Source organism: Pelophylax lessonae (genome assembly GCF_965119305.1).
Source record: "Pelophylax lessonae genome assembly, chromosome: 4".
In the NCBI taxonomy this organism is placed as follows: domain Eukaryota; kingdom Metazoa; phylum Chordata; class Amphibia; order Anura; family Ranidae; genus Pelophylax; species Pelophylax lessonae.
The window spans coordinates 143,813,848-143,839,803 of NC_138771.1; the positions used below are offsets into that span (position 1 = coordinate 143,813,848).

General features: G+C 38.8%; 2 protein-coding genes across 4 annotated transcripts in view; one reads left to right on the forward strand and one right to left on the reverse strand.

Annotated features, from left to right (window-relative positions):
- CPT1B (carnitine palmitoyltransferase 1B) overlaps nt 1-14,735 on the forward strand; it is an 80,513-nt gene extending 65,778 nt beyond the window's left edge. For both annotated transcript variants that reach the window (XM_082255284.1, XM_082255285.1), the window contains exons 18-19: nt 9,449-9,541; nt 14,288-14,735. In XM_082255284.1, the coding sequence (XP_082111410.1) occupies nt 9,449-9,541; nt 14,288-14,374 (180 nt within the window). In that variant the 3' untranslated portion in view covers nt 14,375-14,735. The remainder of the gene's footprint in view (nt 1-9,448; nt 9,542-14,287) is intronic.
- Nucleotides 14,736-14,817: 82 nt separating this feature from the next.
- LOC309553915 (regenerating islet-derived protein 4-like) lies at nt 14,818-25,388 on the reverse strand. 2 transcript variants are annotated; one of them, XM_082255410.1, is made up of 6 exons: nt 25,289-25,388; nt 21,128-21,189; nt 18,992-19,086; nt 18,761-18,898; nt 15,561-15,675; nt 14,818-15,037 (listed from the first exon to the last, which is right to left on the reverse strand). In XM_082255410.1, the coding sequence occupies exons 1-6, from the start codon at nt 25,321-25,323 to the stop codon at nt 14,970-14,972; spliced, it is 513 nt and encodes a 170-aa protein (XP_082111536.1). In that variant the 5' UTR covers nt 25,324-25,388; the 3' UTR covers nt 14,818-14,969. The 2 variants fall into 2 exon arrangements, 1 of the variants encoding a protein (XP_082111536.1); XR_014225202.1 differs by lacking the exons at nt 18,761-18,898; nt 18,992-19,086; nt 21,128-21,189; nt 25,289-25,388 and adding an exon at nt 16,147-16,250 and having other exon boundaries at nt 15,561-16,104.
- Between the last annotated feature and the right edge of the window lie 568 nt (nt 25,389-25,956).

The window sequence follows — 25,956 nt, forward strand, 5'->3', positions numbered from 1 at the left end:
GCAGTCAGATGAGTGCCTCCCGACAAGCTGTGTGGGCATGGGAGAAGACCCCCTGAAGTGATGTGTGCTAAGGAGGGTAACCAAGTGTGAAGACGTCTCAAAGGTAAAAGACATCAGATATCCAGAGGGCTGGGTGCATGTATCGCAATTGCTTCTGTGGTCGGGCTGGCATGCTTATTGAAGTATTATAGAAGTTGCAGAAGATACACTGCCATGGCTGGGATGACTATGGAAAGACTATGCTTGTGTGAAGAGATTATAAATGGACTATTGAGTGTCCGCTGTAGGACAAGAAAGTCTGCCCAACAGTAGGTTGGAGACAGACTCTTAGGTAGGTTCCAGAGTGAGAAGGTAGCCGCCCACAGAGGCAAGGATTTATTTTCTGTTTTATTTTATTTTGGATGTTTTTGCTGCATGCAGTCTGGTGAAGAAAACACCATTAATAAACCAAACTGTTGTTTGCAAGCACTTGTCGGCTATCTCTCTGGGAAAACGCACCCCCCAAGGGGTCATCTACGCCTACCACCGAGCTAATCCCTCACAATATATATATATATATACACATACTTGTAATACAAAACAATCCCAAGACATGGGTAGCTGTAACCCTTATGGGTGAATTTAATTACACAGAAAACCTCAGCATTTAAAAGCAAGAAGAAGCTTGCTGCTGTCTGTTCCAGATGGCCCGATGTGAACTGAGGGGAAATATAGCACCTGACCTGAAGTACCTCCGGCCACTGGGGGCGCCAGGAACAACACGTCAGGGATCCAAACCTCAGGTGGAGAACTCCCGCTGTTAAATAAAGCAAGGAATAACCATCAAGATTAATAGAAATCTCAAGGGGGATTATAGATAAGGGTATAACTTACTTATGTTGTATTGGATAATAATATCCCAGAAAGCAGTCCCAAGTTGTATTGGAAACGTAGTATAGGAATCCCAGAACTACCTCCACAGTTGACCAGGAAGCTTAGAAGTGGATATCTATAGAAAAAATATGTAATAAAATATATAAAAATGTATATTCTGAGGTCTGTTGAGAATCCTATCCATACTGCTGCTGTGCTCTGGTTTTTAGGTTTAAAACCCCCTTTTGTTATCTGTCATTCTGTGGTTGCGTTTGTGGTAGGTCTGGCATAGAGCAGTTCCCTTATATAGCTGTCTCAGGGAGAAAGCCCAACCACTAAGACGACTCCCCCTGATTTGTGTGGGTTGAGTCATCCCCACAACAAACGCAGCGTTAATAGTGCCGACACTACCTCGCCCCTAGTGCGGGGATGACTGGGTTGATGAAGTGTTCTCCAGATATTCCTTAGACTCCTATACTACATTTCCAATCCAACTTGGGACCTCTTTCTAGGATATTTTTATTATCCAATACAACATGAGTAAGTTATACCTTCATCTATAATACCATCAATCATAGGAAAATATCATTCTCCCTTGAGATTTATATTAGTCTTGATGGTTATTCCTTGCTTTATTTAACAGAGTGGCTTCTCCGCCTAAGGTTTTGGTGTGGATTTCTGATGGGTCGTTACTGGCACCCCAGTGGCTGGAGATGCTCCAGGTTCAGGTGCCATCTTTCCCCTCAGTTCACATTGGCCATCTGGAACAGACAGCAGCAAGCTCCTTCTTTGATTTTAAACAATGCGGCTTTTTATATAATTGAATACACCGATTAGGGTTAGTGCTACCCATGTAATGGGATTGTTTTGTATTAGATATACAATATGATACTCAATTATAATTTTCTTATGGAGATAAAGTATACCTGTTATTACTTACCCCTGAAGAAGAAAGCAAAAAAGAACCTCTCGAAATGCATTGGGTATTTTTTATGATGTTTATAGACAGAACTTTGTGGGGTTTTTTATGTATTTGTGTACAAATTTGCGATGCACAGCCACATTTGTCCTGTTTTAACATGTATATCTTTTTAATATGTACAATAATGCTGGTTATATTTTTTTATATGCTTATACTTTCATGCCCCTTAAACTACCACTTAGAAAGTTTGGCTTTTGCAATGTCGGGTAGAAGGTTGTACAAGCTGCTGTAAATTCTCAAAGTATAAACAGGACCATCAGAACCAAAAAGATGGCCCAGATAAACTAACGTCGGTGCATCAATAAAAAATTGCAGGTTGTGACATATGTACTAGTGCCCCAAAACAACAATAAATCGCAATGCATGTTGAATTCGAATTCTTCATGTTCATATGAAAATTCCTATTTGCGACACGTCTGTGTCTACAAATCTACAATTTGTGGGACATATAATTTAAAATATTGCATATATTTTTTGTGCAAATAATAAGCACGTTAGAGCACCAAGCAGCAGGTGACCTAGGACTGGTGGTTATATGGATGTATAACTTGAAGTATAGTATAAATAGTTACTAGTTAAATAAGATTATTGTGTTAGGCATATTTTTTTATGTATGTTTGGTAGTTATAATTTGAAACATACAGTATCTCACAAAAGTGAGTACACCTCTCACATTTTTATAAATACTTTATTATATCTTTTCATGTGAGAACACTGAAGAAATGACACTTTGCTACAATGTAAAGTAGTGTGTGTACAGCTTGTATAACAGTGTAAATTTGCAGTCCCCTCAAAATATCTCACACACAGCCATTAATGTTTAAACCACTGGCAACAAAAGAGAGTACACCCCTGACTGAACATGTCCAAATTGGGCTCAATTAGCCATTTTACCTCCCCGGTGTCATGTGACTCATTTGTGTTACAAGGTCTCAGGTGTGAATGGGGAACAGGTATGTTAAATTTGGTGTTATCGCTCTCACTCTTTCATACTGGTCACTGGAAGTTCAACATGGCACCTGACGGCAACGAAGTCTCTGAGAATCTGAAAAAAAGAATTGTTGCTCTACATAAAGATGGCCTAGGCTATAAGAAGATTGCCAAGACCCTGAAACTGAGCTGCAGCACGGTGGCCAAGACCATACAGCGGTTTAACAGGATAGGTTCCACTCCTCGTCATGGTCGACCAAAGAAGTTAAGTGCATGTGCTCAGCGTCATATCCAGAGGTTGTCTTTAGGAAATAGACGTATGAGTGCTGCCAGCATTGCTGCAGAGAATGAAGAGGTGGGCGGGTCAGCCTGTCAATGCTCAGACCATACGCTGCACACTGCATCAAATTGGTCTGCATGGCTTTGGTCCCATAAGAAAGCCTCTTCTAAAGATGATGTGCAAGAAAGCCCACAAACATTTTGCTGAAGACAAGCAGACTAAGGACATGGATTACTGGAACCATGTCCTGTGGTCTGATGAGACCAAGATAAACATATTTGGTTCAGATTGTATCAAGCATGTGTAGCGGCAACCAGGTGAGATGTACAAACACAAGTTTGTCTTGCCTACAGTCATGCATAGTGGTGGGAGTGTCATGGTCTGCATGAGTGCTACCCGCATTGGGGAGCTACAGTTCATGGAGGGAACCATGAATGCCAACATGCACTGAGACATCCTGAAGCAGAGCATGTTCCCCTCACTTTGGAGGATGAGCCGCAGGGCAGTATTCCAACGTGATAACAATCCGAAACACACCTCCAAGACGACCACTGCCTTGCTAAAGAAGCTGAGGGTAAGGGTGATGGACTGGCCAAGCATGCCTCCAGACCTAAACCCTATTGAGCATCTATGGGCAGTGTTGGGGGTAACTAGTTACAAAGTAACTAATTACAGTAACTACATTACTTTTTTGGTAACTAAGTAAAGTAACTAGTTACAATACTAATATTGGTAACTACACTACTTTACTAGGCTATAGGAGGTAACTACACTACTTTACTAGACTATAGGAACGCGCTTTCCTGCGTTACCCAAGCCGTGCGATACAATCGTTATTTTGAGGAATAGAGAGGGATGAAGTTTATGACTTTTTGTTGCACTTTATGTTTTATTCTGTTTTTTCAGGTTTTGTTCTCATGTTTCCCAAAGCCTGTGTTTATACAATAAACTCTATGCAGAAAGAGTGTCATGTATCTTCTTCTACACGGTCAATTAAGAAAGAGGAGAGTAAAGTAATAAGTAGTGAAGTTACTTTTCAAATGCAGTAACTAGTAAAGTAATCTTATTACAATTTACAGAAGTAACTAGTAACTAGTAACTAGTTACATTTTTTGAGTAACTACCCCAACACTGTCTATGGGGCATACACAAACGGAAGGGGGAGGAGCACAAGGTCTCTAACATCCACCAGCTCCGTCATGGAGGAGTGGAAGAGGAATCTAGTGGCAACCTGGGAAGCTCTGGTGAACTCCATGCCCAAGAGGTTTAAGACAGTGCTGGAAAATAATGGTGGCCACACAAAATATTGACACTTTGGGCCCAATTTGGAAATTTTTACTTATGGGTGTACTCACTTTTGTTGCCAGCGGTTTGGACATTAATGGCTGTGTGTTGAGTTATTTTGAGGGGACAGCAAATTGACACTGTTATACAAGCTGTACACTCACTACTTTTACATTGTAGCAAAGTGTCATTTCTTCAGTGTTGTCACATGAAAAGATGTAATAAAATATTTACAAAAATGTGAGGGGTGTACTCACTTTTGTGAGATACTGCATATTTTGTAATGGTCGTGAGAGCATAAATAGTGTGCTGGTAAAAATAAAGTCAAATTATACTCCTTTTAAATTGAATTAAATGGTAATGCTATGTAAAATTAAAAAATAATATGAATAATAATTTTCCTGAATTTAAGTTTGATAAGTCGTCTCACTGTCTTCCTGATGTGTATATGAAAGGATAGTTAGACAGGCCTGCTATCATGTCCTCATATCCCATTCAGCAACTAGCTGCCTGACTTCTCACCTCATAGACAATGAGGTGTGAATATGCGGTTTCACCATTTGGCCCCTATAAACTATGATCAATGTGACATAATAATTTGGCACAATTTATGACTTTAGGTGATCATTTAGCATTTCTGTTGCAAATTTTCACTCTGCACGAATGATAGTTCAGACTAGTTTCTTTGGAGAATGGCCATTTTTGGTGAATAATTCCACAGTCGTAAAGCAGCAGTGGTCCTTTCCTTTTTTTTGTACCATGGTGGAGATGACAAGAATGAAACCACTAACAGGCCTGACTATCACTGACATGCAGGATGTTATTTTAACACAGTCAGTAGAGCACTAATATCCTCCAACACCTAGTCAGATAGCTGCTTCACAGTTTTATCCCTTTATTCCTTATAATGTATTATTACTTCACTGTTGGCTCAACTGACATTCATCTTTTTAGGTTCAGGAAGAGCCATCAGCATCAGTTTGTCTTCCATTAGGAGGAAAATCCTGTGCATTATTCTTAATTGACCGATCTTTTCTTATTAATCTCTGTTAAACCTAGGCGATTAAAATGTACAGTGGATACAGAAAAGAATCACCTCCCCTTTAAAATAATCAAATATATTTTCCTGCCTTGCAGTCTGAAATGAAGACAGACAGAGTTTTTGTTTTATCCAGCTTTATTTACTCAGTGCAACTTTCAAGTGACAGATAGATATACAGTTAGGTCCATATATATTTGGACACAGGCACAATTTTATATTTTTTCATGTATTTACCTAAACCTATTCGAGCTATAGTTTTATAATAGTTATGGGCTGAAAGTGTGAAGGTTTAATTTGAGGGTGTGTACATCCAAATCAGAGGAAGTGTTTAGGAATTACAGCTCTTAAAGTTTAACTCCACATTCGTGGGGAAAAAAAATCAGCAAATAAAAAACAAAACAAAAAAACAATATAGTGTATACAATTGCGATACAAATCATATTGTGATTGAATGTTATTACAAATTACCTTTCCTTTTCAATCTGCAGCTTTTGTACTTTTCTAAAAATGTAATGCAATATGGCTACCTGGAGTTGTTCTGTACACAGAATGTATACTGACCACACCCCAGAAACATCATTTCCTGCTTGTGTGATTGGCTCACCAATTTTCCCAGAAGTCTGCCTAAGATACAAGTCAGATTTCTGGCATCCCCTGCAACAAAAATTTCATTTTTGGTGAGATACTCCCAATAGAAACAAGTCTAAAGGGATGCAGGCCCAGCAGCTTTCTTCATTAGAGCCCTGCAGCTGCCACAGCTGACAGATAATTATAAAACCACTCCCATTAGACCCACTCGGCACAGAGGAACAAACAATGATTTCTTCATAATAACAAAAGGTAGGAATCTGCAATAAAGGCTGTTATAATCCCTGCAATGTACACAGATCACCCAGAGGGGAATGTTTTTTTCTCAACAAAAAAAATTTCTGGGGATGCCAGAAATCTGACTCTTATATTAGGCAGACTTCTGGGAAAATTGGTGAGCCAATCACACAGGCAGGAAATGATGTTTCTGGGGTGTGGTCAGTATACATTGTGTGTACAGAACTCCTCCAGGCAGCCATATTGCATTGCATTTTCAGAAAATTACAACAGCTGCAGATTGAAAAGGAAAGGTTATTTTTAATAACATTCAATTACAATATGATTTGTGTCACAATTGTATACGCTATATTGTTTTTCTTTATTTTCTGATTTTTTTCCCCCACATTCTGTGGAGTTACCCGTTAACCACTTACCGACCGCCCCGCGCAGATTTACTGCGGCAGGGCAGCTCGGCTGCGCATAATCACATAGATCTACGTTATTATGTGCACGCAGCCTCAGCAGCATGCATGCGCCACCAGAGCCATGCCTCTGTGATTAGACACAGCAGGAGCCAAACCACAGGAGGAACGGGCTCGATCGCTGCCAGCCTCCAGCAATCTTCGGGGAAACTGACAGGAGGGCCGCCTGCCTATGTAAACAAAGCAGGGGGCTCTCCTGTCAGACAAGCACACTGAGATTGTGTGTCTCATCTAAGCTGAAACACCAATCTCTGTGTGCCTTTCACAGAGCCCTCCCCATCCCACAGTTAGTAAGCACAATTAGGCTCACACTTAACCCCTTGATCAGCCCCAGTATTAACACCTTCCCTGCCAGTGTCATTTATACAGTAACAGTGCATATTATTTAGCACTGATTACTGTATTAATGTCACTGGCCCCCAAAAAGTGTCACCTCAGATTTGTCCGCCACAATGTTGCAGTCCCGCTAAAAATCACTGATCGCCGCCATTACTAATAAAAACAACAAAAAAAATAAAAAGTCCAAAAATCTATCTCATAGATTGTAAACGCTATAACTTTTGTGCAAACCAATTAATATCCGCTTTTTGGGATTTTTTTTGCCAAAAATATGTAGCAGAATACAAATTGGCCTAAACTGATAAAACAATTCGATTTTTTAAAATTTTTTTATTGGGAATGTTTAATAGCAGAAAGTAAAAAATATTGTGGTTTTTTTTTTCAGAATTGTCGCTCTTTTTTTGTTTATAGCACAAAATCTAAAAACCACAGAGGTGATCAAATACCACCAAAAGAATGCTCTATTTGTGGGGAAAAAAAGTACATCAATTGTATTTGGGTACTGCATCACACGAACGCAGTGGCAAATTCGCAAAAAATGGCCAGGTCATTATGGGGGTTAAACCTTCTGGAGCTGAAGTGGTTAAAGTTCACCAATGTGACTTCATTACTGCGATGAAAATATACTTCTAAAAATATAATAATACTTCTCCAGTGACAAATCCAGCCAATATATAATAGCAAGTTCGTTCATAAAACCAGTGCTGGCGAATGTGTTTATTTTTAAAGTGCGACCCTTCACCACAAATAGTGTTGACCAGCGTTTCTTCCAATAACGTGACCCCTAAGTGCTCTTAAGCCTCTCACCTTACTACTGTAACGTAACAGCATTTATGTAAGACTTTTCCTGGTGATCGATGTGTCTCCTCCTGCCTCTAGGTCGTCTATCCAATTAGTGGCACTTAGGAAGGTGGTATCTCCTCAGCAGTTGTCCTAGGGGCCTCTCCCAGTTATGTTGGTATTAGTGAGGAATTTAAAACAGGCTCCCCATAGTGAAATATTGTTTTGGTAAAATATTTAAGGTAAAACAGCTTGTTCACTCACTTTTTACAACAAAAAAGTTTCCTTTACTCCACGAGCGGTGAGCTTGTATATCTGTGTCACTTCTTCTATGCCTCTGCCCTGTTCACGCCCAACGTGCAGCCATGTGACTCTATCAGGGGAATGGCACCTTTTTCTCCTTCAACCACTGTGTGGTCATTTTTGCTGTGTGCTTTGGGTCATTGTCATGTTGGAAGGTATACGTTCTTCACATTGACAACTTTCTGGCAGATAGCAGCAGATTTTGCTCAAGAATTTCACAGTATTTTACCCCATCCATTTTTCCTTCTATCCTGACAAGTGTTCCAGTCCCTGCTGCAGAGAAACATTTCCCCCATAACAGGATATTAACACCTCAATGCTTTACTGTAGGAATGGTGTTATTTGGGTGGTGAGCTGTATTGGATTTCCGCCAGACATATCGCTTGGTGTTGATGCCAAATAAGTCATTTTTCCATGTGCTCAGAATCTTCAAGATGCACTTTGGCAAAGCTCAGTTGTGACTGCATGTGGTCTTTCTTGAGGAGTGGCTTTTTTCTTGTAACCCTCCCATGCAAGCCACATTTGTGGAGAATTTGAGATATTGTTGTCACATGCACACAATGACTCTTTGTCATAAATCCCTGCAAATGCTTCAGAGTTGCTGAAGGCCTCTTGGTAGCCTCTCTTACCAGATTCCTCCTGGCTCTTTCATACAGTTTTAAGCAATTTCCTGATCTAGAGAGGGTCTGTGTTGTATCAAATACCTTCTATGTCTTAATAATATACTTCACTGTGCTTTTAGACATTGATAAAGCCTTTGAATTTTTTTATGTATCCATCTCCTGACTTGTGCCTGTCCACAACTTTATCCCAGAGTTCTTTTGACAGTGCCTTGCCACCCATAGTTGATTGTTTGCTTCAGTTGCACTACCAGGGACTAAAATGCTCCAGGAAAGCTATTTTCATGCTGAGCTAATCAAAATGACCACAGCTGATCACAGTTAAAAGTCACATGGCTTTGTGTGATTACCTACACCTGATTGTGTTTACAAGTAATTTTTAGAAGAGGGGTAATCCTTTTTCCAACTGATTTTGTTTTTGAAATTTTTTTTTTTTAATAACATGGTGTTATATCTTTCACTTGGCCGTCATAAGTTACACGGAGTACATACAGCAAGATAAAACAAAATTGTGACTGCCTTCATTTCAGGCTGCAAAGCAACAAAATGTGTTTTTTTTTAAAGGAGTGAGGGAGGTGATTCTTTTATATACCCACTGATTATTTCAAACACCTGCTTCTACCTCTAAATATATATATATATATATATATATATATATATATATATATATATATATATAAAAATATATATATATATTCTATTACTGTACATAAAATGACTTCCAATTCTTGTTTTATGATCTTATAGGTGGCTGATGATGGTTATGGTGTGTCTTACATCTTTGCTGGTGAAAATGTCATCACCCTTCACATTTCCAGTAAATTTTCCAGCCCTGAGACGGTAGGATCTAAGCACCTGCTACCTGTTTTATTGTTAGAAATCTCAGCTTTCTTGTTGTTGTATGAATTACCGATCTAATGCTTATTTTAGTTTACTCCTAGATTTTTTTTTTATACTTTTCTTCAAATGTACAAGCCAACCATCAAAACTGACATCTACAGGGGATGGGAAATACTGCCAGGGTGTGTACAAAGATCACCCTTTATTCCAAAGTTTTTAAAGTAACCCAAACAAAAGTGGAGAAGGATCTGGGGGTTTTGGTAGATCATAAGTTTAATAATAGCATGCAATGCCAAGCTGCAGTTTCCAAATCGAGCAAAATCCTTTCTTGTATTAAGACAGGTGTATGAATTCCAGAGAGAGAGAGATAGAGATATAATTTTCTCCCCGTACAAATCATTAGTAGGACCTCATCTGGAATATGCAGTTATGGTTTGGGCACCAGTTCTCAAAAAGGACATCGGGAAACAGAGAAGGGCAACCAAACTGATAAGAGGCATGGAGGAGCTCAGCTATGAGGAAAGATTAGAGGAACTAAATGTATTCTCTCCTGCGAAGAGGGGATTAGGGGTATATGATCAACATGTACAAATACAAAAGGGGTCCATATAGTGAACTTGGTGTTGAGTTATTCACTTTAAGGTCATCACAGAGGACAAGGGGGCACTCTTTACATCTAGAGGAAAAGAGATTTCCTCTCCAAATATGGAAATGTTTCTTCACAGTAAAAGCTGTGGAAATGTGGAATAGATTCCCTCCAGAGGTGGTTCTGGCCAGCTCAGTTAATTGCTTTAAAAAAGGCCTGAATTCTTTCCCATTTTCCTGAATGTACAAAATATAACTGGGTACTAACATTTATAGGTAAAGTTGATCCAGGGAAAATCTGATTGCCTCTTGGGGGATTAGGAAGGAAATGTTTCCCCAGCAGGAGCAAATTGAATCATGCTTTGCTGGGGTTTTTTGCCTTTCTCTGGATCAACTGGCGGTAAAGGATTGTGTATATGGGATTGTATGATTTATTTATTGATTTAGTTATTGATTTATTTATTGGTTGAACTAGATGGACTTGTCTGTTTTTTCAACCTGACTAACTACGTAAAAGCCTGTTGATGTATTTCCTCATATAGTCCCTGTACAGCCCTTTGTTAGGCTTCTCCAAGTTAATAATCATTTAGTGGAAATGCATTTCCCGCACTCCCAATCCAATAATTATGTTGGATTAGTTGAGTATCCCTCATCACTAGCCTCCTCATAGGTTTGCAGCGCTAAGGAAAAGGGTTGTGCCTGACCAGGTATTTTTTGGAATACAGAAGACATTTGCAAATGCAGTCATACACACCTTATCTGCTATAACAAGAAAATGGATGTGAGATTGTGGAAATGGAGGTTAATATGGTGTCTATGTGACTACAACTGGGCTTAAAATCAACCTAAAAATGCACACACTTACTGCAGCTGCTGAAGCACCCCTGAAAGTGTTTTTACCTTTGTTACTTTGCTGGACAGATTGGCCTTCATGTAAATGTAAAGAAAATATAAAGCCATGAATTACAATAGGAATTCATATACTTAATATTATCTGTGACAAGTATGTAAAACTGACAGTAGTTTAAAAAAAAAGTTGTAATCTGCTTTGAAAAATGCTCGTCACATCATGATTTGTTAATTTTTCTACATTCATAGAAATAAAAGAAATCCAAAACAAATTTAATGCTCCCAAAGTCAGTTTTATTATAAATTTCATGATAATAATAGTAGCTAGCAAAAGCCTTAGTGCATATAAAATTAGTTCTCTCCCAATAGAGACACAATTTAGCTTTAAATTATTACATCTAGACCAATAAACTATCAAGTAAATCCAGGAAATTATTGTAGCTTAAATTATTGAATTACTGTTATTGCAGTTGTCATGTTTCTACGTCTTGAACTATGCTTCTTTTTCAAATTGTTGTGTGAAATGTATTTCCAACCATGGATTGGTTTCAGTTATACAGTGCAGGCAGAGATGGATTACAATAATGCAGAGGATCTTATACAAACCATCTTCATACTATATATCTATCATTTTGTAGGAGTAAAGGAGAGCTGCAATAAATAATACGTGAAAACCAGTCTCAAAACATATTATACTAAAATGTTCCTAATTATAGACAATCTAATTTAAATTTCTAAGTTCATATCTATTTTTGGAAAACACATGCTCTCCTATTAGCCCTATATTTTAACATATGTGTAAAAGTAGATGTTTTACTATTTTTCAACAATCCAACTGGAAAAGTATCTACTGCCAGTCGTTTGCAAGAGTATTAGTATGGCATGCATAAATGCACCCCTTACCCACTCTTCTCCAAAATTATTCCAAAAACAAACATGATATTGTTAAAATTGGGCTTTAAGAATGAGTTGTATGATCAGTCTGTAGATTTTTGAATGTGCTATATTTTACTGTCATATGTAGAATTATGTTGACTACCACGTAGCCACACTAAATTGCTATATTTGCTTTTATCAGTTTAACATGTAACAGTCTAACATTTTGTTTTTCTAAATATTTCCTTGTCTGTGTATCTCTCCCATCTCTCCCCTATAAGTAAACCTGTATATGCAGAGTTGCCTTACAAATTTTTTATGCTAGGCAGTCACCAAATGAGACACATTGGGCATAAATGGTGCAGATTACTGCAGAAGAGGCTTGTTTGAGACCTTCTATTCTGATATTTGTTAGGCCCGTGGGCTGCTGACTTACCTGTCTATTAGCTACTTTTTCAGATATAGTCTGGGTGGGATGAAATAGGTTTCAGGGCCACAACTCTGCAGATAAGAGGATCTTGAACAATGTTTGGATAGTCCCTAGTACAATATGAGTGGCTGGAACTTACCTGTATTCCCCATATGTTTCAAACTAGGCCTTTCCCAATGACCAAATCTATTGCAGATCAGATTATTTTCCACCAAGAGGGTGATCATGAATCATTCAAGTGTATATAAAAACTGGTTCAGGTCCCATTAATTTGGCGCCTAGTTAAACAGCAGGATCATTTGCTTTTATCTAGTTTTGTTCTTGTAGAATTGTATTCAGGCTCAAAAAGACTAATTTAATAAATTAGTACACAGAACATTGATAATAGAACATATCTAGAAGGTACCCTGTAGCATTCAGAAGCATTTTAATAAAGGGACGAACACTGCTTTTGACACATCTTCAATGCACATCAAACAAATGTTGGACCTTGCAAACTGGATGCTGCAGTAACCAATGGTCAGCACCATATCTAATAGGCAAGACATATATTGCCGGTACTACTAAAAAACTAGTTACGGTGATTACGTTGTGAGGCAGCGCATGTGATATGTCAGTATTTGCAGATGTAGAAAGACAAAAGACCCCTTTTATAAAAGAGCATCTTTTCTTCGATTGGTGTTTGAGGCTGATGTCATAGTGAATCATCTATCCAGTCCTACTGTTTAACCTCAATCAACACTAAAATTTTCTTAACATGAGATGTTTCATCCAAGAAATCCAAAGTGTACCTTAACAGGACTAGTTTTTTTAAACCTAAAGCTTTTATCTCATTTTACAAAGCTGGTAGTAGCCCACCAAATTACACCCCACATATAGTAGTCCTTGCATATGTGTCTTTAAAAACCTTTTTGAAACAATAACATTTCAATTAATAATATTGTATTAATATTGTTATTAGAAATAATATTTTGTATTTCTTTTAGTAAAATATGTATTCCTGTTGGTTTCTAGGGTATGCTGTGCTCATTTCTCTTACTTTTAGCTTTTGTTTAGTAACGTTTTAGAACCAGTACACGTATTACTGATCAAGTGACTTCTATTCACCACCGTGGATAACTATTGGTTATATGTGTTTTGGACAAGGTGAAATTATATAATTATTTTCACCTGTATGGAATTCATTGACTGCTATTTTTGTAATAATTGCTGTATACAGAATGTGACCCCTTTTAGGCTACATTCACACCTGAGCGTAGCGTTTTTCGCGCGTTTTTTACCGCGATTTTACCGCGATTTTTGCTGCGTTTTTTACCGCGATTTTTACCGCGATTTTTGTGCAGGCGTTTTTAGATTGAATAGAGAACAATGGAAAACGCCTGTAATCTGCCCAAAAAGAAGCTCATGTACTTTTTTGAGCGTTGGGCGTTTTGTATACAGCGTCAAAACGCTCAGATGTGAACAGGGGCCATTGAAATGAATAGGATTTGTCTTGTTGGGCGTTTTGAGAGCTGATCCTAGAGCAGAAAAACGCCCCAAAAACGCCCCAAAACGCCTAGATGTGAACGGAGCCTTAATGAAAACGAGCTATATTGTTTATATTGTGGGTACATTTATGATCTATAATACATTGAAACTCAGTTCAAAGTCATTCTAAGGGCCTGTTCACAATCATGCGGTTCCATTTTTGGTATTTAAATGCACTTGTACCTGCTTTGTAGCACATTATGATGTGTATTATAAAGATTTTACATACATTTTTCGTTCAACTTGATATGGATGTATTGAAATACAGAAATGCAGTTTTTGGATACTATCATTTAAATCTAAGTGCAGGCTACAGCATACACTACCTTTAAATAACCGTAGGGCAGCGTTTAAGGTTGAGCTGCCTGCACTCGATTCAGTTAATTTGACAAATGTCCTATGGTAGGGTCTTGGAACCACACATTGTGAACAGGCCCTCTTTCAATTAGACCTTATCTAATCTTCTTACTTCTCCCCAGAATTCTCACCGTTTTGGGCAAAGGATCTGTCAGTCTATGCGGGATCTGGCTCAGCTCCTCACTGTCCCTCCTCGTGGTGAACGGTAAAATAATGCCACCTCTGTGAGATCACATGACACATCACATGATTTGTTGTACTTTCTACTCACTTGAAAAATGTTATCAGCTTATTAGGCTTTATTCATATTTGTGTGCTGTGCTCAAAGTGCAGTAGGAAAATTGCCTCTTGCTGCACACAGTGCAAAACGCACCAAAACTATTGCATGCTGGAGTTTAGAAGTGCGCTGCAGAATACATTTCACCAGTGAAGAGTGAACTGTTCCATTCCTGAACCCGGGCAAGAATTTAAATGTGTTTTCACAAACTTTTTTCCTATTTTTCATAACAATACAAGACTGATAGCTGTAAGTTAAAAGCAATCTATATAAAGCAAGAACTGTATAGAATATGTAAATAATGTTTATCTATGCCATCTGTGCACACAAACCAATGGCATAATTTTACTGCTTTTTTGCATCACCTTGTCATTTCACCCCAACCATTTTCCAGCAAACCCTATATCATGCACTGATCAGTAGACATCAACAATTTGGTGAAAGATGTTTATTAAGATTTACAGAATGCAGTATAAGGAATGTGATGTGCCCCAGCTCCCAATTTATCCCTGAGTAGGACCATGTTCTTACGGTTTATATTTGCACACAAAGTTGTTTTGTTCTGTACATGGAGCATCGTTCCATTGACGATAATCTGACAGAGGAAGAAGAGAAATTATCCAAAATTAAGCGAGTAAATGAATCCCTGGGAATTCTGTTCTTATAATTGCTAAAAAAAGAATTATGTTCTGCTTGTATGTCTGCAATAGATTTTGTTTATGCTGCACAGTCTTTTCTCTCCTATACATCATTGCATTTTAATAATGGGGGAACAGGTGCAGATCCCTACTGCTGACAAAACCATAGCCCCATCAACAATAATAATCCTGGGGAAGCTATTCATGTTTCACATTTCTTTGGATTTTTCTACAGGTTACACTACCCTAAATGTAGGAGTTTAAATCCAGTTATTTTGTAGTGTCTTCCCTACCACTGTAAGAAGGGGAGACACGTGGGGATCCAAACCGTAATATTACACACAGATATTTGAAACGGGAGGAGTACGAACATTGCTAAAATACGCTTCCAATGCAGATTAGGAAAGACAGAACATGTATTGTGTATATTACAATAATAATCAGCATAGTTCACCAACACCATCTTGTCTGGGTACTCACTTGTTTCCTTGGTCAGCTCTCCGCAGTATTCAGCATTTTGCAGATTGTTGGGCTCTCCAGTCTTCCAACTACGATAATTATACATGGAGCCATCAGCCCACTTCCAGCGGCGATTCTAGAACCACATATGACTATAATTACCAAATGAACATTAAAGTAGTACATTTCCCCTACACTTCTTGTTTTAATTGTACATATCAATCTACTGTACCCTTTTAAGATGTTACTAAATTTCAATAAAATATCATATTGGTGATTTTTAGGTAATGGGACTGATTTACTGCTCACTTATCGCAATGAATATTCACTTTTGTGAATTGAATGCTTGCTTTTAAGCTGTATTCACTTAAAGAGATTGCTAACTTTGAATCTGTGTTCAATTCAATCATCCAATCATGTACACTTGTTTTTGATTTTATTTTTTTTTTTACATTTCTCATGCACATGATTGGATGATTGTAGTTAGCACAACTTCATATCTTTAACTGAGCAAAAGTTAACACTCATTTTGCACAGTGAACATTTTCTTTCCCAAGTTAACAGCCTTTACTCCTTTAGTGAACATTTTCTTTCCCAAGTTAACAGCCTTTACTCCTTTAGTGAATCAACCCCATTGACTTTAGTTTTAGCATAAGTAACTTCAAAATTCTTTATATTTGACAGCAGAGATAAAGTAACTAGAACACTGGGAACGCTGCTTTAGTACATTTCATATTTAGAAGTGTATAAGCTGGCTGTAGATACTTGAATTATGAAGTCCCAGTTTATATGCACAGGTATTGACTATCTGCTATGGTGCAAATAAAAATGATCACATTTACACAGTAAAGGTTTAGAAGACGAACACAAGTGGGGTTTTATTGACAAGGATCACACATTTTTAGGTTAGTGTAAGGCATGAAAATATTTTAATAATTCATTTGACTTTTATATGGGTGGTGGGATTTAATTTTAAATGTGATAAACATAGAAACAAAGGAAATTCTATTGTGTGGCTAATGTTATTTGTATTAAAATAAATTATTATATTCTATTATGTATCACTTTCCAGTGTCAGTGGTTATCAGAGTTAAAGTGAAACATGAAAAACATATTCTGTTTCAGGATATAAGCTGTCCATGAGAGAATTGCTTAATGTATTTCACTTTTATATGTAAACTTGAAAAACAGTATCTACTATTGTCAATAATTATGTGCACATAATAAAGTATAAACATGTAAATAAATATATTGTATGTCTCAAAAATATCAAGTAAAATGACTTCTGATTCATAAAATCAAGACTTTACATAAGTTACATTGTAGATTTTCTGTGAAAAAAGAAATATATATATATATATATATATATATATATATAAAATATATAAATAAATATTTTCAAATTAATAAAGAATATATTTTGTTGAAATCCCCTTTTCCTAAAAGTAAAAATGAACACCATCCATTTTATCTTACAAAATATGTTTACGGTAGAGTAGACTTTCCTCTGTTCCAAAAAGATTTTGTTATATTCAAAGCATGGATCTAATCTATATATTTTTTTAATTATTTAAAATGTATGTAATAACTGAAATTTTACTTGCCACAGCTAAAGCTTCCAAGAAGTGCTGAAGCTTGCCATTTCCTAACATCTAGAGGTGGCCCTAATTCTGGGATAGGCTTATCACAATGTGTGACATTACTCTGGTGTGCTCTGCCTGACCTCTACTGGGAATGCTGAAATGGCAGCCCCTGGCAGTGATTTATCACCTTGGCCGTGAAAGATGATGGACACGTTTTTCCTATTAATATACTCTTATCACAAGGTCTACTTAGTGTTTGCCAACTCTGGTCCTCAGGAACCACATACCGGTCATATTTTCTAGGCTTCCAGGTGCTTTTACAATTATGTTAATGCATTAAATCAACATACTCTATTTCACCTGTGATAATGTGAAAACATTTTTGGAAGACGGGTTTGGGCATTCTGTTCTATTATGGAATTGTCTATGTTTGGGCTTTAACAAATAGTTGTACTATGCATATATTTAGATCTAATTATGCAAACATTGCTTGTATAGCTCCCACTTTCACCCCCAACAATGAGACAATGGGGTTTATTTACTAAAGCTGGAGAGTGCAAAATCAGGCTCCCTTATGCATAGAAATCAATCGGCTTCCAGGTTTTATTGCCAAAGCTTAATTGAACAAGCTGAGGTTAGAAGCTCATTGGTTTCTATGCAGAAATGAGCCTGATTTTGCACTCTCCAGCTTTAGTAACAAAACCTTAAAGCGGAGTTCCGGCCACAGAAAAAAAATTTCAATGAACATACCCCCGGGACAGTCAGGGCTTGTACATTCCACAATGGATAGCCTCTAATCTGTCCCGGTTCGCACTTACCTTTTAGAAGAAATACTTACTTTTAAAATTTCCTCTCCAGCGCTGCCATCTCAGGTGTGGGCAGCTTGAAGCCAGCGCGATCCTCTTCTGCGTCCTCTTCCTTCCTCTTCGGTCCCACGATGCACTGCGCCAGCCCCACCGTCACTTTCGGGTCTGCAGCGTCATCCCTGCACAGCTTCTGGGCATGCCCAGAAGCTGTTTAGCAAGGTATGACGCGCCTACACTAGAACTGACGTTGGGCCGATGCAGGCGCATTGATTCCTGGGAGCGATGACGTTCAGCTCCCAGGAATCATTGCAAAGCGGAAGTGACGGTGCGGGCCGCGGCCGAGGAAGGAGGAAGTGGATAGTAAGGTGAGTATATTATCCTCTCTAAAAAGGTAAGTTAAAAAAAAAAAAAAGGCCGGGAATATCCAATTCGGGCTCAGGAAAGGATAAGGAAGCGGATGCTATAAAATCTACAGGCATGATTTTGTGGCCGGAACTTTGCTTTAATGTCTTACTCCAGAGCTGCTGTGAAACAGTACATTGAGATTGTTCTATTTGGTGCTATTCAAGAAAATATCAGCCTGCTGCAATTAACTGGAACAGAGTCCCATTTCTAATTTCGGAAAACATAATGTCACCCTATAATATACAAAAATGTAAATACTCATTAAATGACATATATACACAAGATGAGCTGTTAAGGAACCAAGGTTAGAAGAATATAGTAAAAACATAGCATTAGATGATGTATTGTGTAAACTCTGAATATATTTGTCTCAATAAAAAAAATAGCTTGGGATCTTTGGTTTGTACAGCGGGTGCATTGACCATACCTCCTCTGGGTCATGAAGTCCAATCCAAATGTCTACAGTTTTGGCGTAAGCACCCGCGTGGCTTGCAATAATGGATGCTTCTGCATCATCTGTGATGGAGGCTAAGTGAGCACCATGACCGTAACTGGCACATTCAAACTGCAAAAAAAGGCAAACACATTTTAAACACCAACATAATAAACAGCTGAGCATTTTGAACCCCTTTCCGTCCCCTTATTGTTTGCCAATTACCTCAGCTTCGGACCAGGGCAGGCGGAATCTGAAGTAACCATAGCAGTTAGCCTTGTAGAAGAACCATCCGGGTGGACAAGAGGATCGAGGAGCAGCTGTGTGGAAATGACTTAATATTTGTGCATGTCTCATATTTGTAAAAAAGCCTAAAAAAGCTAAACTATAACCTGATTATGGTCTTTAGCTGCAATCATTGTATTTATAGGTAAGATTTTTCAGACTCTGACTAAAGGTTAGGCCAGGTGTGCTTAGGCCTGTATTTGTACATTCAAAGAAGTGCTGCTAATAAGGCAGTGCTTAGCAACTGCTTAACTTTACCTAGATAAAACCATTCTGTGTCTTATTCATTCTGCTTGACTCCCCTAATCCGACTGGGAAAGTCATCCAATCTAATAATACTTAGACAGTTGAGTAGACCTTGTTATTTTAGACATATTATTCACATAATTATATCCCACCAAGGCTTTTTTTCAGTGGGAATGCAGGGAAATGCAGTTCCAGCACCTCCAGTGTAAAATGTATGTACTGGCAAAGGGGGCTGGGGTGTGCTGGAGGGTCTATTGATGCTGACTGCTAGGAATCTATTGTAGCTCGGGGGTAGTAGTGTTGCTGGGGGGGGTGTCTATTGTTGCTTGAGGAGTCAACCATTGTGGGGGGATCTATTATTGCTGGTAGGGGATCTTTTGCTCTGGTCTTCCCATGTTGTTGGGATCCACTGCTGAGGGTCTATTGATTCTGTCTGCTGAAGGATCTATTGTCTTTTGTTGCTGGGGAATATCTATTGTTGCTTGTATGGATCTGTTGTTGCTGGGGTGGGTGTATTTTGTTCTTGGGGGAGGTCTATTGTTGCCGAGAAGGATCTGTTGTTGCTGGGGGGTCTATTATCACTAAATAATTCCATACAAATTACTTTACACCACAAAATATCACTTGGCTCTGCATTCTCTAAAAGGAGCGGTATTAGGCGGTGGATAGCAGGTAGAGACAAGGGACAGTGCTCAGAGGTGGAGAAAGCACCTACACTTTTGGGGAAAAAAAGCCCTGTATCCCACAGTATTCACCCAAAATTTAATGAACAGCTTAAGTAATTTCTCCGTAAAGTACAAGATCTTTGGGGGGTTTTTGTGCTTTTTTTTTTTTTAAAGCAAAAAAATTGGAGATTTGTATTAAAAAATAAATAAATCTGGTTTTATAAGGAAAGTTAAGTAATACTACTTGTTTTTATAACTATACTGTATACTACATGACTATCAGAGCAGAGTGGGCTATAAAGGAGCCTCTATTTTAAATAAACTCACAAATATTTTATATTACTGGATCAGCAACGGCATAGTGACAACAATTTATGATTTTCATCACTTTTGACTTGTGAAGGGTAAAATGCAATACTAGCTGCAGGGAAAAAAGTTTTATAAGAGAGGGCTCAGCCAACTTTCTCACTCCTATACAAAAGTCCTCTTAAGAACTGCCAGTATAGAACTGCTAGTTGTAAAGCCTAGTACAAACTATCACTATTTTATTTTTCGTTTAACCCAGCGGTGCTGAGCGAAAAAAACAAAAAAACAAAAGCGCTCTGGAGGAGATCCTGTACTAACAATTCGATGTTAGTGCAGCGATCTCCCCGCTGAGCTATTGTGTTCTAACAGGGGGACCTGCCAGAACACTTTGATCAGCGCTCTCAGCCATTGGCTGAGAGCGCAGATCAAAAGCTGAATGACAGACCTTTTTCGGTCATGCGCCGGGTCATTTGGTCCTTTGACCGGGTTCTGTCAGACTGGTGATCAAGAATAGATTCAAAATCGAGAATGGGCATAAAGACTTTTGTCAGCCTAATTTCCATTGTATTGTACATTTCTCATTTGTTGTTTCCATGACTTGAGCATGATGATAGATTCTTTAGTTTAACCTCCCACACTATAAAGGATTATGCAACTGTGCTTTATGTATTGGAAGCATTTTTTACACATAGATTTATTTTTACAATGATATAGAAAATATTTCCCTGCACAGCTACCCAACGCCAACAATAAGGTGTTTGTAGCGCTATTTTTACAATGCTATTTTTACCCAAATGCACAAATAACCAGTTTATAGAACTATTTTTTTACAATGACTAATGAAAGGATCCATCCTTACCTTCTGATATGGACACAATAGCCAGAAGACCCAAAAGGGCAATAGAAACGGAAGTTGTCATCCTAAGGACAGCAAGAAATATATGAGAAGCCATATTAAATATTAACAAAGACTGCATGATGGTGCTTTTTTTTCTGCCGCTAGATACCTTCAGTTTGAAAGCCAGCATCATTTAACCATGTTTCTTTGAGCCCAGGTTGTCCTACACCCACCCCAGCCTGTGATTGGATAGTGAAAGGAGAACAGCGATGAACTCATCTCTCCGTCACCCAGCCTTCTCCTCCTATCAGCATGCTTCTTATTAGCACATGAACTGATTGGTTCCTTGTTCTGCGTTTTTCTCTCACACATAGCTCTGATATACAGGGACTGCAAGAAGCTGATAGCAGGTAAATTCAGGTACGTACACTGTTTGCATTTGCATCTTAGGACAGAAAGTGTTTTACTGTCAGGTTCATAGGGTAAAATATATGTATATATATATATATATATATATATATATATATATAAAGCTTGAAGAAAGTAAAATGAATGCAACTACTACACCAAAGGAATGGTAAGCTTCAATAGATTACATTTTTGTTTTTGGGATAAACACCAGTATTAGTTGTCAGTGCTGACAGTTGGGTTGATTTACTAAAACCGGAGGGTGCAAAAGCTGGTGCAGCTCCGCATGGAAACCAATCAGATTCCAGGTTTTTTTGTCAAAGCCTTTCAGATTAAAAGCTAATTTTCTACCATGTACCATGTACAGCTGCACCAGATTTTGCACTCTCCAGTTTTAGTAAATCAACCCCACTGTCTTTTTGGCAATGTTTGGTCTTTCTCCTAATGTATTTGTGTAAGCGGGCAAATGCAGCATACTTCCAGGTGTATTCAACCTGTATTTTAGATCAGATTCTGAGCAGTGTTGTTACTCTAGGGCATGAGTGTGTTGGCACTACAGAACACTTCCCTTTTGCTCATCTTCATAACATAGCAAGTTAGGTAATCTGTAGTTGACAGAGGTAACCTGAAGGCCTGTTTTACACGGGCTTCAACTTGTATAAGAACAGTGTGAGCAGAAAGTTTTTGCAGAGCTTAAAGCAAGCTTTTGTTAAGCTTTTAAAGTACCATTCCACTCCAGTTGTTTAAATGTTGAACATAGATCATAATGGGAGTGCTAATTGCCACTTTAAAAAAGCTGCTAGCAGGCTTCAGCACTTTTGAAGCTTGCTGAAAGCCTACTGAAGTCTTCTAGCAGCTTGCCTAAAGTGTCACAACTACTAGGATCTGTGTTCAACATTTAGAAACTAGAGTTCAATGGTACTTTAAAAACTTCAACAAAGCTTGATCAAAGCTTTGCAAATGCTTTGTCAAAGCTTTCTGTTCACACTGCTCCTATACAAGCTGAAGACCACATGTGAAACAGGCCTAAGAAAAAAGACTGCTTGCGATAGCATTGCAGAGTGCAGAGGAAAGCACTGGATTCCTGGCAGGATCAACCGTTTTTTTTTTGCATTTGTCAAGCAGGAATGATTAAACTCTTTCCATGTTACAGTATATTTAACAGACCAAAAGCAAGTAAGAGAAGTTAATTGTATTGTGGTTTACATACACTTTACCCTGGAACCTCTGACTTTTTTGCTAACCTTAACCTAACTCCTGTCCAGGGGCGGACGTACAGGGGTCGCAGGGGTCGCCATGGCGACCGGGCCCCATGCTGCAGGGGGCCTTAGAGGGCCCCCTGTATGTATAGAGATGAGGAGCGGCAACCGCAGCTGAGACCGGAGCTCCCCGATAAATCGGCACTGAAGGAGCTGGTCTCGTATAGCAAACTGAAAGCAGAGAGTGTGCTGTGCTCTCTGCCTCCCCCTACAGTGCAATACCCGGTCGGCAGGAAGTTACAGGAAGGTACAGACCTCTCTCTAACATTTTTTAAAAAGGCTTTCTGTGTGTATGTATGTGTGTGTGTGTGTGTGTGTGTACTGTATGTGTGTACTGTATGTGTGTACTGTATGTGTGTGTATGTGTGTGTACTGTATGTGTGTACTGTATGTGTGTGTATGTGTGTGTACTGTATGTGTGTACTGTATGTGTGTGTATGTGTGTGTACTGTATGTGTGTGTACTGTATGTGTGTGTACTGTATGTGTGTAATGTATGTGTGTGTACTGTATGTGTGTGCATGTGTGTGTACTGTATGTGTGTGTACTGTATGTGTGTGTATGTGTGTGTAATGTATGTGTGTGTACTGTATGTGTGTGCATGTGTGTGTACTGTATGTGTGTGTACTGTATGTGTGTGTACTGTATGTGTGTGTACTGTATGTGTGTGTAATGTATGTGTGTGTACTGTATGTGTGTGTAATGTATGTGTGTGTACTGTATGTGTGTGTACTGTATGTGTGTGTATGTGTGTGTACTGTATGTGTGTGTACTGTATGTGTGTGTATGTGTGTGTACTGTATGTGTGTGTACTGTATGTGTGTGTAATGTATGTGTGTGTACTGTATGTGTGTGTATGTGTGTGTACTGTATGTGTGTGTACTGTATGTGTGTGTACTGTATGTGTATGTATGTATGTATGTATGTGCGTGCATCTATATATGTATGTGTGTGCATGTATTTATATGTGTGTGGATATATGTACGTGTGTGTGCTTCAAGTTATTGCCCATTTGAGTTTATGGACTTTTAAATGAAATGATTTTAAGCTGAAGTGTGCAGTAATTCAGTTATTATATAATAGTCAGTTTTCTCAATTTACTTTAAACACGTAAGGGCTCTTTTTTTTTTTTCCACGTAGCGGATGACATTTGTGTCATCCGGTCCGTATGTCCGCATATCATCCCATCCGTTTGCGGATGATATGCGGACATAATGTAAGTCTATGGGCATTGCGGATGACACCGCTGACATCCGATTTTGCTTCCTTTCCGTTTTTTAAACGGAAGAAAAATATGGTTCTGTTCCGTTCCAAAAAACGGAACAGAACTGAAAGGAAGAAAATCGGATGTCAGAGGATGGTATTCCACTGACATCCGCAATGCCATTGACTTACATTATGTCCGTAAATCATCCGCAAAAAAATAGGATGATTTGCGGACATACGGAGCGCCCGTGTGAAAGAGCCCTTCAGGTGGCTAGGAGGTACCACCATTCCTGCGCTACTGAAATTTTTCTATTTTGTATTGTGTGATCTAATTCATATTACAACATTTATACACGATTTCATTACCTATAATTACTTGTATATAAGTAGCAGCATTGTGTTATATGTGTCCTATACTCCTGAGTGCATAGGGTCACTCTGCAATTGTTTTCCTTTTATGGGTGAATTTGGAGGTGTTTCTTTAGTCCACCAGCATTATTACTGTTCCCATTCCCCCCTCCCCACCATTGCTGCCACTGATCCCACTTCCCTCCCCACCATAGCTGCCACTGAACCCACCCCCTCCCCACCATTGGCGCCACTGATCCCACACCCCCTCACCACCATTGCCGCCATGGATCCCACCCCCCCCTCACAACCATTGCTGCCACGGATCCCACCCCCCCCTCACCACCATTGCTGCCACTGATACCACCCCCCTCACCACCATTGCTGCCACTGATACCACCCCCACCACCATTGCCGCCGTTGAAACCAGAAACAAATGTTTTACTTTGTTATACATTGGAAAAAAAAAGTGTCAAAAATATGCTTTTTCGGGGGGTGGGGGGCCCTTCATGATTTCTTGCACCTGGGCCCTAAGAAATCTAGTTACGCCACTGCTCCTGTCCTAATATTAACTTAACCCTAGTAAATCCAAACCTACCTTGTTTCGCTCAAAAATGTCAAACCAAATAGTTGCCAAAAGTTTGCTGTACTGTGCTGATGTGATTTTATATTAAAATACTTACAAAAGTGACGTTTTAGCCTGTATATTCCAAGCAGTATAATATTTTCCCCAATAGATCTATGGGGGCTGGAAAATATATCAAGTTGAAATTCAAGTTGACATTTAGAAATCCTTTGCTTACCTGCCACAGACGCCTGAACAGATAGAAGAGTTAGGATTGTCTGAGTTGTTGGTGCTCTATAGTTACAGATTGTGAATTTATATCTCACAGGAGAGTCAATCCTGCCATATGGAGAGCAGGAAACAAGGATAGGAAGTAATAAGGATATGGTTATTTCACCTAATTAAAGGGTTTTCACCACCCACCCAGATCATAAATGATAAAATAAAATTAGCACTACACCATTGATAAACAACTGCTAGTGATGCTTCTGGTGAGATAAATCTGTGGCACATACTGTTTGCTCTGGAAATATAGATAAGTACACTAATATGACCATAATTGTGTAAATAGGCTTTATCATAGCTAAACCTTTCCCTCATTTCAACTGTGATGTAATGAATAGCTGAATCACTTAAACTAACAACAGGTTTTTACATAATTCTGGTAATCCATTCACCATTCACTCAACAATTTAGATTAAACAAGGTTTCCAACTTTATATTCTTCTAGAGACAATACGCAAGGATGGTATAATTCCATCAAAATTCAAAAAAGCAAAAGAAAACAGGATTTTCAGGGCCAAGGAAGGAGGAGTGGTCACAAATGCAGTGGCGTAGCATGGGGGGGGGCGGCGCCACCGGGTGCAAAATTTAGGGGGTCGAAATCCCGTGCCCGTGTGTCACTCCTGCTTGTTCTCTTAATTTTTATACAGTGTTCCCAGGCCGCCATGTTCCGTTCTGCTGCGCCCTGTTTTTGGGCAAATAGGGCCATGTGCAGCAGGGGGGGCTGGCCTGTCCGTGATCCCAGGTGGCACATGCGCACGGGAGTCCCGCCTCGGCGCCTCC